The 18,809-nt window shown below is 32.3% G+C and overlaps 1 protein-coding gene across 3 annotated transcripts in view; it reads right to left on the bottom strand.

Annotated features, from left to right (window-relative positions):
• Nucleotides 1–18,809, bottom strand: part of PCCA (propionyl-CoA carboxylase subunit alpha) — a 423,045-nt gene that overhangs the window by 209,974 nt on the left and 194,262 nt on the right. For all 3 annotated transcript variants that reach the window (XM_074299450.1, XM_074299452.1, XM_074299451.1), the window contains 2 exons: nucleotides 5,538–5,681; nucleotides 4,161–4,235 (listed from right to left, as the gene is read on the bottom strand). In XM_074299450.1, the coding sequence (XP_074155551.1) occupies nucleotides 4,161–4,235; nucleotides 5,538–5,681 (219 nt within the window). The remainder of the gene's footprint in view (nucleotides 1–4,160; nucleotides 4,236–5,537; nucleotides 5,682–18,809) is intronic.

Genomic DNA, 18,809 nt, shown 5'->3' with positions numbered 1-18,809 from the left:
CTTTAAGGAAAAGACAAAAGCAATCTAAAGCTACTTATTAGACAAAACACTTTTGATCTCTTAAAATACAGTAGAAGAAATTGCTTTGTTTTCACTAAAAGAAACCACCATAAGGAGCAAAGCAATAAATGCACATAACAAAATGTTTTTATAAAAGTAGAATTTTAGAATTCATCTTAGATTTATTTTTGGTGTATTTTACCTCAAGTCTGGCATAAGCTGTCCCTTCTATAACACATTCCCCACTGTACCCTTCTGAGAGTTCTAATGGAGAACTATTCATCAGGAACTTTAGAATATTGCTTATCAGCTTATCAGTTATTATAAGAATACAAGTCCTGTGGCTTTCATGTATGTAACACTTTCTTTTTATGCTTAACTCTCTCAACTGTAAAATACTTTTTTTTTATTCTGTTGCATTTGTTCTCCTGAAGCTTTAATGTTTGCACAGCTTAATCCATGGCTTTGCTTTGTAAGGACATAGCCTCAATTAAAGCTCTGAATCTGTAATTTTCATGAGAGAAAAAAATAACAGCACAAGTTCAAAATATTCTTTTGAAGAATCTGATTGCTGTTAACTAGCCAACAAGTTAGTTAGTATTCCTCTGATTCCCGTTTTCATCTCTCAGTTTGATTTCATCATTGTGCCACTAAGGTTAACCACATAAAACTTTTAAAATGAGCAGTTACTGGGGAATAAATATTTATTAAATTGTTGCTGTTGAGTTTTGGAATGTGAGGTATTTTAAAGCTAATCAAAATAATTCAAGACTGAGAGACACATTCCAGGGATCTTGAGGACAGAGGAATTTGATGGAAGTTACTAGAACAGCAGGACTTTGATACACAACATTGTAAACGGGTTGGACAAGGAAGACTAGAAGCTCACAAAGATTTTCACCTGTGGGAAGAAACCTTTTTAATAAACAGCAGCTCATCTGTCTGCAGCAAGGCAGAAAAAGGTCAACACAGCGGCTGTTAGGCCTTTAATATTTTAATTTAGGCAACTATCAAGGGACCACATGTAAAACCTATTGACTAGGATATCCACATGAGGGTAAGATGATGGCTTTATTATACAAATGACACCAAAATATAAACTAACAGGTTTAATTTTTTTGTTAAATATGCATCCCTATAAATGTTTAAAAGATAATATAAAAAGATATACATTATATTATAATGTCTGTGCTGGCAAATATAGAGGGAATTATTATTTATGCCAATGCTTATATGCTTATATTTGTCTAAAAATGCAAAATGAAATGAATTTTAATTAATCAACAAAATTTTAAATATAATTCAATTAGATAAAATTAGAGTTCTGCCAACTGCATATTAATTTAACAAATATTGAGCAAAAGGGAGAACAATTTTGAAAACAAGGAACAGCACATTATTCCACTATCTAAACCTATTTAACAAATAGCTTCTCAATTTGGTAATATAACCCTAAAGCTCTTGTTAAGTCTTTAATTTTCTTGGTCAGATGCCAAAACGTGCAAAGAAGTAACCTTATTATTGTGTTATCTTTAAAGGAATTCTTCTCAAAGATGATAAATTTAGGTGTCAAACTAAATCAAAAAGGCTTTCTTTGACTGGGCTTCATATTATATTTTCAATGTTCCAAGTTGAATTCATTCTTTTTTCAGTTCATTTTCTGTACATTAATAAAATAAACTGGATCATAAAGATCGTGAATGACAAAGGATTACAACAAGTAAGGAAACTTGGACAACAGCATTTTACATGAAACTACCAAATGGTGATAAGAAGTCCCATGATGATCTACCCAAAGAATCTCTAAATTTTTAATAAATAAAGGCACATATAATATAATTTTAGTGATGTGTATAGTAAACCCAACAGATTGAATAGTAATAAAAATAATTACTACTCACATTTAAATATATGTGGTGGTGAGGGAGGAGGGAGATCCAGACATCATTTTGTTTTCTTTTTTTCTTTCTTTTTAACAATTCTCAGAAGTTGTGGTAAAAGTAACCCATTTTACAGAAAAGAAAACAGTTTCTAAGCATGAAATGACTTATCCAAGACTAAATAAACAGCTACTAAGGAGTAAAAAGGAACTGAAACTTTGGTCTTCTAAAACCAAGTTCCATGACCTCTCTACTGTACCATACTGTCCTTTTTTTGGGGGGGAGGGGTGAAGGGATATAAAGCTGAAACAAATCAACATGACACTGAAATAATCAAAACTACATAAAATAGGCATCAAATATTTCAAAATGAAATATCAAATACGTTAAGAACTATTTCAGAGAAAAACAAAAGCTCACATTGAAAACATTACTTTTCAAAATAATTCTGAGGCCAGAAAACTAAAATCGAATCTGCAACTTTGATAAAGAAAAAGGTTGTGTTTGAAAAACATCATTTAATAAAATTTATGAAAGCCAAGGCCAAATAATTCTAGAAAGTGTATAATCTAATGTACCCAAAAAGGACCAAATGATCATGTTTAAAAAAAAGAGCTGATATATAAGTTAATAAGGTAAAGAAAAAAGAGAAAAAGACAACATCCCAAAACTCCATATGAGATCCTCTAACCACAGCTCAGAAGCCTCTAGCATAATTAAAAAAAATTTTTTTCTTCTGTATCAGAGATAGACTAAGTGAAGCTATCAAGCATCTCCCACCCTTCATTTTCAATTCACCTCTCCCCCTAAGCACAACTCCCAGCCCGCCATGTCTACCTGACAAGTGACAGCCCAATCTGATTAAATGCTTGCAAGGGAGGGGACTCGTGGGCTTCCATGACAGGCCAAAAGTGATCACCATGGAGATACATAATTACAGCTGTCAACGCATCTACTGTCCTGCTGGCATCAATTTGATTGCTCCCAGCAATAATGATAGACAAAGCTTAGTGTGCACTCTCCTGCACCCAATCACTTTATCTGTTCCTTGGTCCATTTAGCTGACATGCAACATTCACACAAGCAAATAACAGCAGTAAGCAGAACATTTAAGGCATTTTAATTGTTTTTTCTTTCTATGGATGGCTCACAAGCGCAAATGTTATTACATAAAACTCCTGCTGCAGCATTAATTGAAGAAAGATTTGGTGGGACAAAGACTGTAGGGGGTATAGTTTGTCCATTATCACTTGTACTTTCAACAGGTCTCACGTTTGAAAATTGCAAATTGCAAAAACTTGCAAGGGCAAAATGTTTGACATCCTGTTAGCTCTTACAACATGGTGAAAACTTCTAACTACTAGAGTAATCATTGTAAATTCTTATTTAATACTTTTTTTGTTTGATTAAAAAAATGTTTAGATATGTCCCTACGACACTTATTTTCTTAACTACTATTTAATGTCATATATTGCCAGTTAAATCTTTACCAATTTTTTTCCTGCCTTTGAGCTTTGAACACAGCATGAAGTTCCCAAGTCTCAAAAAGGTCAAGTCCTTTTTGAAAGCACATGGGTAAAAACAATTAAAAAAGTGAAATATATCATATATCCAATAACATCTTCAAATTTAGCATTCTTCCTGTAATCTTTCACAATATTCCACTCAAGTTATCAGACTGTGTAATCATATTCACAGATGGTACAGCCTTGTCATTCCACAAGTTGACAGTGTCATATATATATGCACTTATTATTTTGACTACCTTGATTATAAATGTTTGTTCTTTTTGTGCAGCAAAAACTATTTAAGAAACAATTATTTAGCTCAGATGAGAGTCTGGATACATATACACAAAATTAAACAATCACTTTTCTTTTACTACAGCAAACGACATTAATTCTCTCAAAGCTATAAAGCTATTAAAAAATGAACATATGCTTTTTCCCTAACACAGTTACACAATTAGTTTGGATCTTGAAAGTCAATTTATAATTACTACAACTATATATAGTTTGAATAGTTATATGATAGAATAAATTATAACATTAAAAAGTCTATAAATAGTTTTTCATACTTCTGTGGCTCTAAATGTAAAACATCTTTAAGAAGTTAAATAACTTTATTCAAAATGCCTTTTTACCTTGCTAATGCTAGATTTTCTGAAAAGCATTTTGCTACACATGGATTTAACTTGTTTCTATATATTATAACCCTTGGTTTAAGTCTCTTCAATATGGTTTTAAATGCTCATATAATAGTAAAGCTTGAATAACTTACACCAGGAAGATAAACTGGCTCTTCATACTGAGATAACTTCCCAATGGAAGGTAAACCAAAAGACTTGTAGGGATCCTAGAAATGCAAACAGAAGAAATCAGTAACTTAGATGAAGTAAAGGAAGCCTCAATCATAGTAAATTAGAGCTTCTTCCAGTAACATATTTTTAATCTATTGTTTTCTAAATAATTCATTCCAGGCAATATTATGACACATGAATATGTGTGACATATATTACATACTACTCAGAGGTTCATTAAAAAATTAGAGAATTATGATGGATAGAGACCAATAATTAGTCTCACCTTACTTTAATGAAATGGGTAAAACACTGGGTATTCTAAAACTTACCAAATTCAGAGTAACTAGAGGAGTGAATCAAATATATTTTAAATAAAAATCTACAAGCTCACAAATACAAGGAAACATTTCAACAATTCACACAATGAGAAAAGTGATACTGTATGCTATGATGTATACTCACTTATAAATGAGTTTTACAATTATATTATAATTAACAAAATAAATCTCAAATAGGTGGGTCACAACAAAAAAGAAAAAAAACATTGAAATCAATCAAAATTAAGAGGAATTTTGTTAAGAGGAATAATAGATCAATGAAAGAATAACGATGTCCCAAAATACTGAATGTACCATTAATTATTGTAAACATTACATACAATATCACTGCTTTATATATGAAAGGAAAGGTCTTGATTTCTACACATGTAAAATAGACAATGCTGCTATATTCCAATGTTTAATTTGGCTGAGTATTTTTAAACACTACATGACTATTTTTTTGTTTCAGGTAGGTAGGTAGAACTATTTTTCAAAGAATTTAAGAAAAGAATGCAGTACCAATGTTTTAATCAAATTAATAATTCATGCATGTTTTGGTAATTTGTTCTCCAAAAAAAATCCTATAAAGTAAATAATTACCAAAGAAAAATAAAGTAAGAAAACATTTTTTACCTTAACATTTTTAATTAAATGATACTTATTACAAGAACATAACTGATTAGCATAGTATTCAATTTTAGGGGAAATATTTAAGTGAATATTTAAGACACTTAATATTTCTACCTGGGAAAGCATTTAAAAATCACATCTATAAAGCCATCCACAATATTGCAAATGACAATACTTTATTTAATTTCTGTTAAATACATATAACTATCTATTGTCTCTGAAAATGAGTAACAATTTACTTTCAAAAAATTTATAAATACTTTAATACATACAAAACATTTCAATAAATATATTTTCACAGTTCTGGCATAGACAATCAAAAACGACTCAGATTCTAAAATTTCACATCATTTTGTATAACTGGTACAGAACTACTACTCTTCTACCCAACATAACTCATTTTACCTCAGCATAAACTCGACATTCAATTGCCCAGCCGTTGATGGGAATATCAGCTTGTTTGTGTCTAAGGGGGTAACCCTTAGCAACACGGATCATTTCTTGGACTAGGTCCAGGCCAGTAATGCATTCAGTGACGGGATGTTCAACCTACAAGGTCAAGAACTGTCAGTCAATAGATACTTTTTTTTTTTTAAGTAAACAAACAAATAAATGAGGGAATTTGCAAATCCAAGTGAAAATGAGGTTAATTGTACTTAATAGTTCATTCTTCTTGACTGAAAAACATACAACAAAATATCTATTCAAGAGGGGAAAAGGTGAAGAATCCAAAAAAGATAGTATATTACAGAACATGTAGGGCAAAAAACAAATTCTTGGAGGCATTTCTGAATAATATATGTTGCTTTTCTTCATGCATATTAATATTTGATAAAATATAATTTTCAACTTTTAGTTTTAAAACAAACTTTTTAATTTTTTAGAGGCACATGTTTCAATTGAAACAGTCAAATTAGTTAGTGATCAACCTATTCTGCTACACTTAACATGGCATCTACAGGGGAGTTTATAATTTTCCAAAGAACTAGTCCATCCTAAACCTCACCCATTTATCGGCTTTCACTAACCTATCCTGACAAGCAACCAGATTAGCGTAATCTTATATCAGCGCAGTGTAGCAGAAATGAGCAGATGGATCTTTCAGATTTTTTTCCCTCCAGACTTATCTGGGTAATGCTTAGCATGCACAATAACTGAACAAAACCAGTAAAATCACTCTGCTCTTTCAGCAAAATGCTGCTAACTTCTTAAAATCATTGGTTACCTTGCTATTCCACACTTAAAAAGAAAAAAAAGATATGCAAAGACACACAACTAATATGTTAACAGTTGCAAAGATTTCAATATTATTAAGAATATGTGTAGAATATTAAACTGTTAAACCTGATTATGTAATTTATGATAGCCTATGAAAAAGAAAAAAATATTTTAACAAAGTTTCAATTAGAGATTTGGCCAGAATTGATTAATTTATTCTACTTTTTAAAAGAATTAAATATATTTTAAAGGAATTTGTAGTGGTTTCTTTTTAGCTAATTTTTGATACAAGGAAAGCTCTGTAAGCAAAATAACTATGTTCCGTAGTTCAACTATACTAGAGGAATGATAACAATCCATGATTATAATAATCTTGATGCTTATCCTACATAAGCAATACAAATATTATTTTTAAAAGCTTTTTAAAAAGTATTTACACTTATCCTTGTGTGTTCATATAGTTTCAATAAATACTTTAAGACATTTTGACATTAAAATGTTACAAACCATATAAATATACAAATGTGGTTTTTTTTGAAATATAAATAAGGCACTGACTAATCTTATATAGTTTGAGAATATACTTGTAGAACTAAATATTTGATACAATAAAACAATCTACATGTTAAAGATAAATGGTATTTATCAAAATAGCACTTGAAAATAGTACTATTACTTGAAATAGTAATTTATTTTGGACAATTCTATATTCATTCTAGAATAAGAAGAAAAGACTTCTTAATGAAACTTGGTTTACTATTAAAGAATTATTCAATAATAATATGAACTTCTTATTCAGGTTTTAAATATAAATTCATCTCTCTCAAAACTATCACATAACTTCAGGGGAAAATAAAGAGTTTAGATTTCTTGAAAGAGGGCCAAAATTGAGTTGCCTAATATCAAAATGATCTTATATAATGACACTACAGAATGGTAAGCAATACATAAGAACCCATACAAAATGAATATCAACATTTATTTAATAACCCAAAATTGTATGTGCCTTAACTGTATGACTTCATAATTGTACTTCACAATTGAGGCTCAGAAGCTTTGGGACATCCTTGAATGTTCCCTTTCATTCACTTCACATACCTAATACATCGCCAAATTGACTTTATAGATCTGTTGCATAAGGTTCATTTCTCTCCATTCTCACAGATAAATCTCTAATTCAGGACTTGACTCTTCTAACATGAATTGCTGAAACAGTTTTCTAGTGCTCCCGTGGCTTACATTTCTATCCATTCCAATCCCCATCAAGACTTTCCTAAAGCATAGGTTTAACTGGCAAACCAATACTCACTGAACTTCAATGATTCCCTCTATTATCTTCAAGATTTAACATAAGCTCTACTGTGTGAAATTTAAATTTCTTCTAACCTAGCCTTTTTTCAGTCTTCTTATATTCAACAGAAACTATGTTCCATCTACTTCATTGTAAATTTGCATACAACATTCCTTATTTGATGTCAAAATTTAAACATTACCATCTATATAAAATCTTGCTGCTCTTCCTGCTCTTCCTTGCTAATATCTTGCCTCAAAATCCTTGAGTATTGTGAACATACCAACATATGTTCACATTGTCTTCCCAGGTAAGACAAACTGGCAAAGAGTTACCATTCCAAAAAAGGAAGTCTATACTATACGGATTTAATGTTCTATGCTAATGGAAAGAAAAAGAACTTGATTGAATATTAATAGTTGAAAGGGTACCCAGAGACTGTCTAGCTCAACTTTAAATTACCTGCATCCATTGTGAAAATATAAAAAATGAAAGCCAAAGAGACAAGATAGCTCATTTAATGTCACATACTATTTTTATTTAAGAACATGGTAGTCTAAAACCCTCATCTATTGATACTCAATCCAGCACTTTTTTATGCTCTTGTTTACTCGTTTTTCAGTTGTTCCCAATACTTGATGAGCCCAGCCCATTTGAATTTTATTGGCAAAGATGAAGGAGCAGTGTACCACTTCTTTCTCCACTCCTTTTACACATGGGAAAACTGAGGCAAACAGGGCAGAGTAACTTAGCTAGTAAGTGTCTGAGGCCAGATTTGAACTCAGAAAGATGAGTTTTCTTGACTTCTGGCCAGTATGATATTCACTGTGCCACCTGAATAGTACCATAAAACTTAATTGCTGATTGCATAAAATCTTGAGTCAATCAAAAACAATTAAAGCTAAAAACTGATTTTTATTTAAGCAAACTCACCTTTCTAAACATATTAAAATGAATATTTCACTAATATAATCTCACTAAAATCAATCGCTTCTTTTCAGGTAAAAGAGGGAAGTAAAATCTTTAAGAAATGAATTTATACAAATCAGGAATGATTTATGTGTACTGATGCAGAATTAAGTAAACAAAATCTGGAGAAATATCTCTAGAATGACAAAAAAAAACTGTAAAAACAAATATCTCTGAAAGATTTAAGATCTACTACGATTCCTGAGGACTTTTTAATGAATGCTACATATTTCCTGACAGAGATGTAATGAATTTAAGATTAAAAATTAGACTTGTATTTTGAACACAGCCATAGTTACTTAGTTGTTACAAGACTTTCATTTTTCTTTTAATTTGGAAGGTTAAAAGGAACAAAAAAGGTATGTTTAATTGCATTTTTAAAAATAATATTTTTAGCTTTGACTTTTTAAAGTTTATAATTAAATTTGTCGAGTACCTATTAAAGTAAAGGAACTACATGAAGGCACTAAAGGTCAACAGCAAAAATGAAAAAAAAAAAACAAAACAAAAACTAGTCCCTATCCTCAATGATTTCTAGTTCAAGAGAAGAAATAATTCATGTTCCTAGATAAATAGATACAAGCAGAGTCTTAAAGGGAAAAATTCAAGAAATTCTGTTGTACATTTATTGGCCTACCTACCATCTGAGGCTGGGGGGAAGGAGAGGAAAAACTGGAACAAACAGTTTTGCAATTGTCAGTGCTGAAAAATTACTAATGGATATATCTTGTAAATAAAAAGCTATAAAAAAAAAAGAAATAAAAAGTTCAGATCTGACCAAAAAAAAAAAAAAAAAAAAAAAAAAAAAAAAACTATTGTAATTCAAAAGGGACCTGAATACTGAGAAATTTCAAATTTGCAAGCTTATTTAAGGCATCAAATAGAAAAGATGGAATATCAACTTTATTCCACTAAATGACAACAAAAATAAGTAATAAACTTCAAAAGGAAGAATTTTGATTTTGTTCATTAGTTCTAATTTGTTCCCTTCCTTCTTTCCTTAATCCACTAAGAAAGCAAAAAAACCCAAAACCTGTTATATCTATATATTAGGAAAAAAAATTCATTAATGATATTTTCATAAAATGTATCAAGCTATCCTCTGAATCTAACATTTATGTGGCCTGGCTAGCCGGTACAGTCATAAGTTCTCTTTATATGAAATTTGGATCACTTTCATAGGAATGTGAAAAACAATAAAATACATATGAAAAAGCTAGATAAAATTCCTCTGGCATAAAATAAAATAAATTTACAGCAAACATATTATTTAAAAGCTAAGACCTTAGAAATATATCAAATTCTGTACTGTGCTTTAAAAAAATTTTTTGACAATCTTCAAAAACCTTCTTTTGATTATTATATGCCAAAACATGTCTCCTCACTGAAAACAAAAGAACAAAAGAAAAACCAAAACTCCATTACAAGAAAGTATAATCAAGCAAAAAGTAAATCTATATGGGTCATGTCTGAAAAGATTTTGTCTCATTCCTCCCTTAGTCTTTTACATCTCTTGATCAGAAAAGGAAGAATATAAGGCAAAAGAATAAGCTATACAGAGACTATTACCAAGCTCTTTCTTCCCTTGCAACTATTAATATAGGAGATAGGTATCATGTTTCATAGTTAATTCTTTAAAATTATACCTCATCATTATGATTACCAAAGTTTTTAGTTGTTTGTATTCAGATATTTTTGTCACTATATAAATAATTCTCTTAGTTTTATGGGCACTATTCTTTACCATCCCAAAAAGAACTATAAATATGTTTGTTTGCACATCTTTCATTAGTTGTAGTTTCCTTAGGACCAATCGCTCTTTTCAATACTTTTTCAGCTACTTCCCCCCATTCTCCTTTTTTTCCTAATTTCCTGTTTACAGAACTGTAGTTCTATATTCAGTTTTGTGTGTGTGTGTTTTATTCTGCCCTCCAGTGATCAGCTCAGATGAGAACAGGATTCAAGTGTCAGCAATAGGCACTGTGCCGAACCCCACCTTAATCATACAGAGAAAATTTCTGCTCCCAAATTTTGGGAGAACAAATTATCCTTAAAGTTCCTTTTTCTACTCCCAACCTGTTAGGATTCTTGCAAGGTGCTAAATCGGTTGTCTAATTTAGTATGGTACTTAACAGTTCTCTAGTTCAGAGTTCACACCTTCACCACCTTTAAAAGAGCATAGAAAAGGACAAGCCCACTGGATGCTCCAGGAGATTCATAAGTCTAAAAGACAAGCCCACTCATGGACTTGGAGAGATACACAACTAGGATTGACTTCCAGGAGATTTACAAGCCCACAGAAAACCACAAGCCCACTTTTGAGTCAGATTCATTCCCACTTCCACCTTTGTGCTGCCTGGAGACATTGGGAAGACGAGAGGCTGAAGCTGGCAGAGACAAAGGATTAGCAGAAGAGCTCTCGGGGACCAAGGAGAGAGACAGGCCAAAGCTAACTGGGCCCCAGGAAAAGACTCAAGATCTTGAAGGAGACAATAAAGGATTTGGACTTTTAACTCCTGGCTGCATTTGGGATTACTGAACTGAACTGAAATTAAGGCTGCCTCCAGAAGCTCCCCAAGAGATCTGCTCCAAGAGAATGATTATACTTTAGAGAAAAGAACAAAATATTTTGTTTCCTTCTATATCTGTAAAAGTACAAGCAAACCCTTTCTCCCAGGCAGTAACTCATTTAATTCCCTTCTATTTACCACTTTCTAAATCTTTCCTTATCTTTTCGCAATTACACTGGCGCTGTTTGCACTGGACACTGCCCTGTTGGTTTAAAAAACTGTATTCTCTCCAATCATAATCCCTTTCTGCTATCTGGTTGCTTTTCTATTGGTTGATCACGTAATCCCTTTCTTCCATGTGGTTACTTTTCTGCTGCTGATCAGATCAGAGTCCTGACCTTCTAAATACTCTCTGGGTGTAACCTCAGTTGCCATCATGCCCCATCTATCTTTTGATTGAATTCTTGGAGCTGGGCTCCCCCTCTCATTTCCCTGGGTCTGTCTATATTCTGAGGCCCAGTGGAAGCCCTTGTGCATTTTGGACATGGAGTTTTAGGTCTTCTCTCAGCCTGTCTTCTCACTCTATCTCCATATCTACACTGAGCTCTTAGAACAATCTATACTTTTCCTTTCTCTTTCCTCAAACTCTCTCTATGATCTGTAAGGATGATAACCTTCAAAAGAGACATATGTATCATCTTTCCATATTTAAACAGTTCTTTATTAATAAGTTCATTGTTCATGTTTACCTTTATGTATTTCTTTTAACATGTATGGCTGGAGTTCCAAGTCACTGCAGAGCTCTGATTTTTGATCAAGAAGGCTCGATAACCTTCTATTTATTTAAAGGTTCATATTTTTCCTCTGCAAGATTATATTTAATTTTGTTCCTCCATGCTCCACTCTTTAAAATAAGGTATTATTGGAGCAGCTAGGTGGCACAGTAGATATAGCACCAGCCTTGAATTCAGGAGGACCCTAGTTCAAATCTGGTCTCAGACACTTAACACTTCCTAGCTGTGTGACCCTGGGCAAGTCACTTAGCCCCAGCTTGGGGGGGGGGGGGGGGGGATTAAAAAAAAAATAGAATAAAATAAGGTATTATTGAAATCTCATTACACCAAAGACAGACTCAGGTTTGGATATTCAAAGCCTTCTCAATTCATTTTCCTTTTTGTATTTCCTTTTGGGAGGGCAGAGAACTAAACTCCTTTAAAAGTCTTCTTTTACAGAGAGAGCTCACAATGGCAATTCCATTCTACACAATAACCCTGCTTTGCTTCAAAATCACAGGACAAATTTCCTTGTACTAAGTTGTGCAGTGGAAATTTGGGAAAATGGTATTTCTTCTGAGGGTGCTGGAATCATATATACAAACAATAAAAAGAACTAGGCCTTTGGCTAAAAATGTATTTTATTAAAAAAAAAATGTTAGGTTCTTACTAGGTGCTAATGAGATAATGAGATATTAGGTTCTTACTAAGTGCTAAGTCGGTACTTAACAATTCTCTAGTTCAGCCCTTTAAAGGAAGTTTTACCCCTTTGAACTTCTGGGGAAGAGCTTATGTGTTTAAGAGGAGCAAGTTCATTGGTTGAAGTATTTCTTCCCAGAAGGCCCCAAGTTATTCCACGCCCATTCTCTGGGAGGATAAAAGAAGCAACATTGAGCATGGGAAGAGAGTCTTGTCTGGGCCAGAGTTGGGGCAGCTCTCTGGAGGAAGAAAAGTCTACAGGAAGAAGAATCCGGCCGAGAGACTGAGTTGAGACAGCAGATCTCCTCCCAGAGAGAGATTGGTAGTTTCTGGAGACAACAGAACTTTACAAGAATAGAGAAAAGAAAATAGAAAATAGAAAAGAAAACAAAATAAAACAACATTGTCAAGCTCAGCAAAACATCTGGGAGGATGTTTATTTATTATTTATATTATTTATATTAGGATTATTATTTATAATAATAAATTACCAGTTCAAGAAATGATATATAAAACTAATAGAAATTTTATACATGAGTGTCCTTATTTTCTTTGTGTCCTTGTGGATTATTCTTTTGTTCTGTGGTGTAATTTTTTAACTGTTCTTTTTTTTTCCCATCGTCTTTAAACAGGCTATAGTTAAAGACAGATATGTCATATACATACATGAATGCATACATACATACACATAAACATACAGATATATACATATACCTATACACCCACCAATGGTCCCATTCACATCTATATCTATATACATACATAGAGCAACCTATTTACATATCTACATATTCTGAAACACACACATACACACACATTTACCCATATATAAACACACATCTAAAACAATATTAGTACGGCTGGCATGTAATAGAGATTTTTCTCTTGATTGAGTCTTTAATTTTGAAGTTGTCAATGATCAATGAATACTGGTTGCATTTTTTTCTACCAAATTCTACTCTTAATCCTTGTGATAGTGTTTATATGTATCTCTTCTTTCCTGTCCTTGCTAACTCTTCTGCTTTAATTCTACTCATAATATGTAGTTTTGCTGTATAGAGTCAAATCATACAATTCCATCCCAACCTTTTTTTTGAGCTGCCCAATTGCTGATGTCAATTTTAAACATATGGTGGTATACATTTCCATGTTAAAAAAAAATTAAGAAGAGAAAATTACCCATACAGGTGTTTTGTAAATAAAAATAAGTAAATAAACTATAGACAGAAATCCACCTCTTATACATGTTAAATTTTCTATTAAGTTCCAATTTGGTTGAAAGAAAGTCCTGAAAATCTGCAAGTTCATTGAATATTCATTTTTTTCATTCAATATGATGGTTAATTTTGCTGGATATGATGTATTTGGCTGTGCTCCTAGTTCTTTTGATTGCCTGCCTATGTGATTCCCAGTATCTGCAGTCTTTTATTATGGACTGCTGATAAATCCTATACAATTCTAATTGTAACTTGAGCTATATTTGAAATTTTTTTTACTTGTTTCTTGCAGAATTTTCTCTTTGATCTGGGGTTTTCAAAAGTTGGCAATAATATTCCTATGTGTGTTCTACAAAGGATCTCTTTGAGGTGGTGATAGATGGATTTTTTCCTATTTCTATTTTTCCTTCCTGTTCTATCATTCCAGGTCAATTTTCTGGGATTACTTCTTGCATTGTTATGTCAGGTTTTTTTGGTCACAGCTTTCAGGTAGTCCAATTATCCTTATATTTTCTTTTCTTAATCTGTTCTCCAGATCTGTTGTTTTTCTTATGCGTCACATTCTGTTCTATTTTTTCATTCTTTATATTGTTTTGTTATTTCTTGGTCTCTTATAGATTCACTGGTTTCTTTGCCAATTCTAATTTTTAAAGAGTTATTTTCATCTTCAACATTCTATATCTCCTTTTCTAGTTGGTTAACTTTTTTTCATAATCTTGGTTTTTGTAGAGTTTTCATTTTTAATATGTTTTTTAGGTTTTCTTCAGTGTCTCTCATTTAATTTTAAAATTCTTTTTTGAGTTCTTGTATAAATTCTCTCTGGGAAAGGAGTCATTTAGCATTACTCTTTCAGGTAACAAAAAAGGTTTGTTTACAGCAGTGTCCTCTAAAGATGAACCCCAATTTTCTCTCTACCCATAATAAGTCGGGTTCTTTATTCTTTTGCCAATTCGGTTTTTTTTCAAAATGAGAAGTATTAGTGTAAGCACCTCTAATCATGGAGTGAGGGGATGGTGCTTCTAACTTTACTTTAGCTCTCTCCTCTGACCTGAAACTGCAAACCAAAATTGCCACCCCTTCTGCAAGTACTGGCCCCATTGCTTCTGTACGCACTAGATGAGCTGATTTCTATTAATATAAATTCAAGAAAAAAGTCATCAGTTATGTTTAAGAAATGATATAACATTATGAATGATAGAAATTATGTTGGTCTCTTTTTACAAGGGTAAAAGACCAGGCTACATGTGATAGAATGGAAGCCAATCCCATCAACTCAATGGAAATAAAAATCATAACTGAATAGAAGATTCTCCTCTTCCTAAAAAAGAGATGAAATAGGAGAGTTGGGATTACATTAGTATGATCCTCTCCTTTCTTCTTCTCTCTTGAATCTGATAATCAAAAATTTGTGGAGGCCAGGCAGCACATGGTAAGCTTTGTAAGAACAAAGCTGTCTTCTCTGTTCCTCTCTAGGAATGGAGAATAAACTATCAGTATCCAATTCAGTTCTTAATAAGCTGTAGCAAAAACTAGAAGCCACTTAATGTTGGTTGATTGACTAAACATAAAAGTTCAGAAGCTGGAAAACCTAACATTTTAATAGAGAACGCTTCTAAAAGAAAAAAACAAGGGAAATTACAACTTTCCCAGATCAAATTGAAATACTAATTAGGGACAATATGGCACTAGGAAGATAGAAAATTTGGTGAATGTGTCTTAAGTATTATAATTTAAGGCTAGTAAAAGAATTAGGAAAAGTGACTATTAGAGAAACTCCAGAATCATTTAATGTTTATCTGTAAGAAATCATTGAAATCTCTAACAACAAATCATGGTCAATGGTTATATTCTTCCTTCTATTCAAAGAGTCATTCCGTTGAACTAATACTATCATTTTCAACAAAAAGAATAACTGACTCATATTCTGCTAATTGATTAATATTTGTTGACATCTTGATTTGAAAGAAAGAAAAAAACACCAGAAAAATATAATTATAAAAGAAGAGAATGATAAAGAATTATTGTCCCTTCCTAAAAATCTTACTGCAATGCAGTCAGAAGGGATAAAAAAAACCAAAGAAATGAAGTGAATAAGTAGGAAACAAAGTGTATAGCAATGAGAACCTGTTTTTCAAAATGTCTGAAAAGGGTAAAGATCCCAAAGGAATGGAAAAGACTGCAAGCAGGAATTAACAGTTGAAAAAAGAAGAAAAACATCAAAAAGTAAACATTGAAAACTAAAAAGCAACAGCCTTATTTTATAATACATACACATATACATGTTCTTTATATGCATCATGATCTAGACTGCAATACAGCAAGGGGACAGGCAAGCATTTGCATTAAGGCAAATATTTGCATGTGATCTTCCACAATAGCCATCCTCACAAAAACATGATTGATATTTGATAACAAAGAGATCCAGCTAATTGATTTCAAAAAGGACAATGGACCTAATCAAATAATAAAACTGCTGTACAAAATACTTTCCATATATATAGCATGGAGGCATAACAATTAGATGACAAGAGTACGTATAGTACTGGGCCCAACATCAGGAAGACTCACTTTTCTCAGTCCAAATCTGACCTCAGACACTACCTCGGATACATATTAACTGTGTGACCCACTTAATTAATACTGGTGGCTCATTTCCTCTTCTGTAAAAAGAGTTAGAGAAAGAAATGGCAAACCTATCCAGTATCTTTGCCAAGCAAATCTCAAATGGAATCCAAAGAATCGGACTTAACAACAGTAGCATTCAGATGTAACCAGAGATTAAAAAAAAAAAAGTTGAGATAAAAATTTCAACTGCTACCTTGCTGACTCCAATTTCAATAAGTCAAAGACTGAATGTACCTTCTCCTAAAAAATACCTTCCTCCCAACTTCTCTAGAGGGATTAATGATTTTTTTCTGGTTATCTGGGTGCTCAAATTCTGATTCAACTTAGAATCTTCGTTCTCTTTGATTCTCATCTAATTCCAAGACTATTTAATTATCTCCAGCTTGGTTGATCTAATTCCAGTGCTCAATCACTATTCTACAAAACTGCAAAATAATGTAATAAAGGTATGGGTCTAACAATATCACTAAAAAATGCTCAACTTTTCCTCTAAGTTAGCAACAGACTACTATATACATGTGAAATGGGACACTGCAATGCATGAAAGTGAATTGCTTCCATTTGAATTGTCTCAGTAATATCTGAAAATCTCCAGACAAAATAAAGTAGCAGACACAAAGGTCTTTTTTCAAGTTAAATTGGCAAATATTAAAACTCTATTACATGTATACATGTAACATGGAAATGTATACATATATTGTATTTAACTTATACTTTAACATATTTAACATATATTGGTTTACCTGCCATCTGGGGAGGGAGTGGGGGAAATGAGGGGAAAAGTTGGAACAAAAGGTTTTGCAGTTATCAATGCTGAAAAATTACGTATGCATTTATCTTGTAAATAAAAAGCTATAGGGGGCAGCTAGGTGGCACAGTGGATAGAGCACCAGCCTTGAGTTCAGGAGGACCCGAGTTCAAATATGATCTCAGACACTTAACACTTCCTAGCTGTGTGACCCTGGGCAAGTCACTTAACCCCAGCCTTAAAAAAAAAAAAGCAGGTAAATAAAAAGCTATTAAAAAAAAAAAAAAAAAGAGACAAAAAGTAGAAACAAAACAAACAAATAAACAAACAAAACTCTATTACACAGAATAAAACCCTGATGGACTGGCTTGTTTAAATGCCTTAAGTAAATGTCATTTTATAGAGAACTCACAGCAAGCACTCCCATGGTGGTCAGAGGAAACAACACAAGGATACTCTCAAGATCCTTCTGAAGAACTTTGGAACTGATTGTGACATGTGGGATACACTGACAATGGACCTCCCAGAATAGTGTGCCCTCATCAAAGAAAATATTGTGTCCTATGAGCAAAGCAGAATTGCAGTATTTCAAAAGAAATGTGAAATGCAAAAATTTAGTGAGAGATCTGAACTGAAAAATATTTATATGGACTACTTTTGGTAGAATTTCTAAGCTTATATTGGTTTGATCAGCCACAGTCAGACACACTGTCTTTGACTCCAACAGAGTGATATCACTTTGGCAGTCTTTGAAAATAGAAATAACCAATCAATTATACAACTACTCATAGCATATAGCATTGTTTCCCTGAGATTCAAGCTTTGTCATCCCTTGGCCTCAGGTTTTACCTCTAGGTCTTCCTGGGAAGATCGGGTTTATCTGGAAGTAGCTTCTGTTTTTATCTCTATAACTTCCTACCCTTTTCATACTCTCTTCACTCAAATCTGTCACTGTCCAAATTCAGGACTCAACCCCCAACATAAGCAACCTCACTCCATTCTCACATATTTAAGAACTTTGCTTTAATCTTGAACATTTTGTTTATGGCTCTTTCAATCTTATGGAATTACCTAAGACCAAACTCCTCCAGATGACAAAGCATATTTGGCAACCCTTTTCAATATATATATATTTAATGAATATCAATAAAAAATTTTTCAATTACTAGCAAGACAACTTCAGCAATACATTTGTATAATATATGCTATATGAATACGACATATGAATATAAGAGATGAAAAAATGTTAGGAAAACTATAAATATGTGAGGAAGGAGTGAGATTGCTTATGTTGGGGGTAGAGTCCTGAATTTGGACTATAAATATAATTGAGCATATGATAAAAAGGACAACAAAAATAGATAATCTTATTAAGAAATATAGAAAAATCTTTTGATGAGACATAATAACCATTCTTATTAAAAACAATGCAAAGAGTAAAAACAAATTTTCCCTTAAAATAATAAGTAGTATGTATCTAAAACAAAAACCAGTGTTATTTCTAAAGGGGATAAACTAGAAGCATTTCCACTAAAATCAGGGATAAAGAAAGAATGTTCACTATCATCATTATTCAAATGTATGACAAATTTAAGCTGTCAATATGACAAGAAAAAGAAATTGAGGT

Source organism: Sminthopsis crassicaudata, chromosome 3 (assembly GCF_048593235.1).
Source record: "Sminthopsis crassicaudata isolate SCR6 chromosome 3, ASM4859323v1, whole genome shotgun sequence".
Classification (NCBI taxonomy): Eukaryota; Metazoa; Chordata; class Mammalia; order Dasyuromorphia; family Dasyuridae; genus Sminthopsis; species Sminthopsis crassicaudata.
Note: the sequence above shows the minus strand (reverse complement) of the source record. Positions and strands in the feature narration are given on the sequence as shown.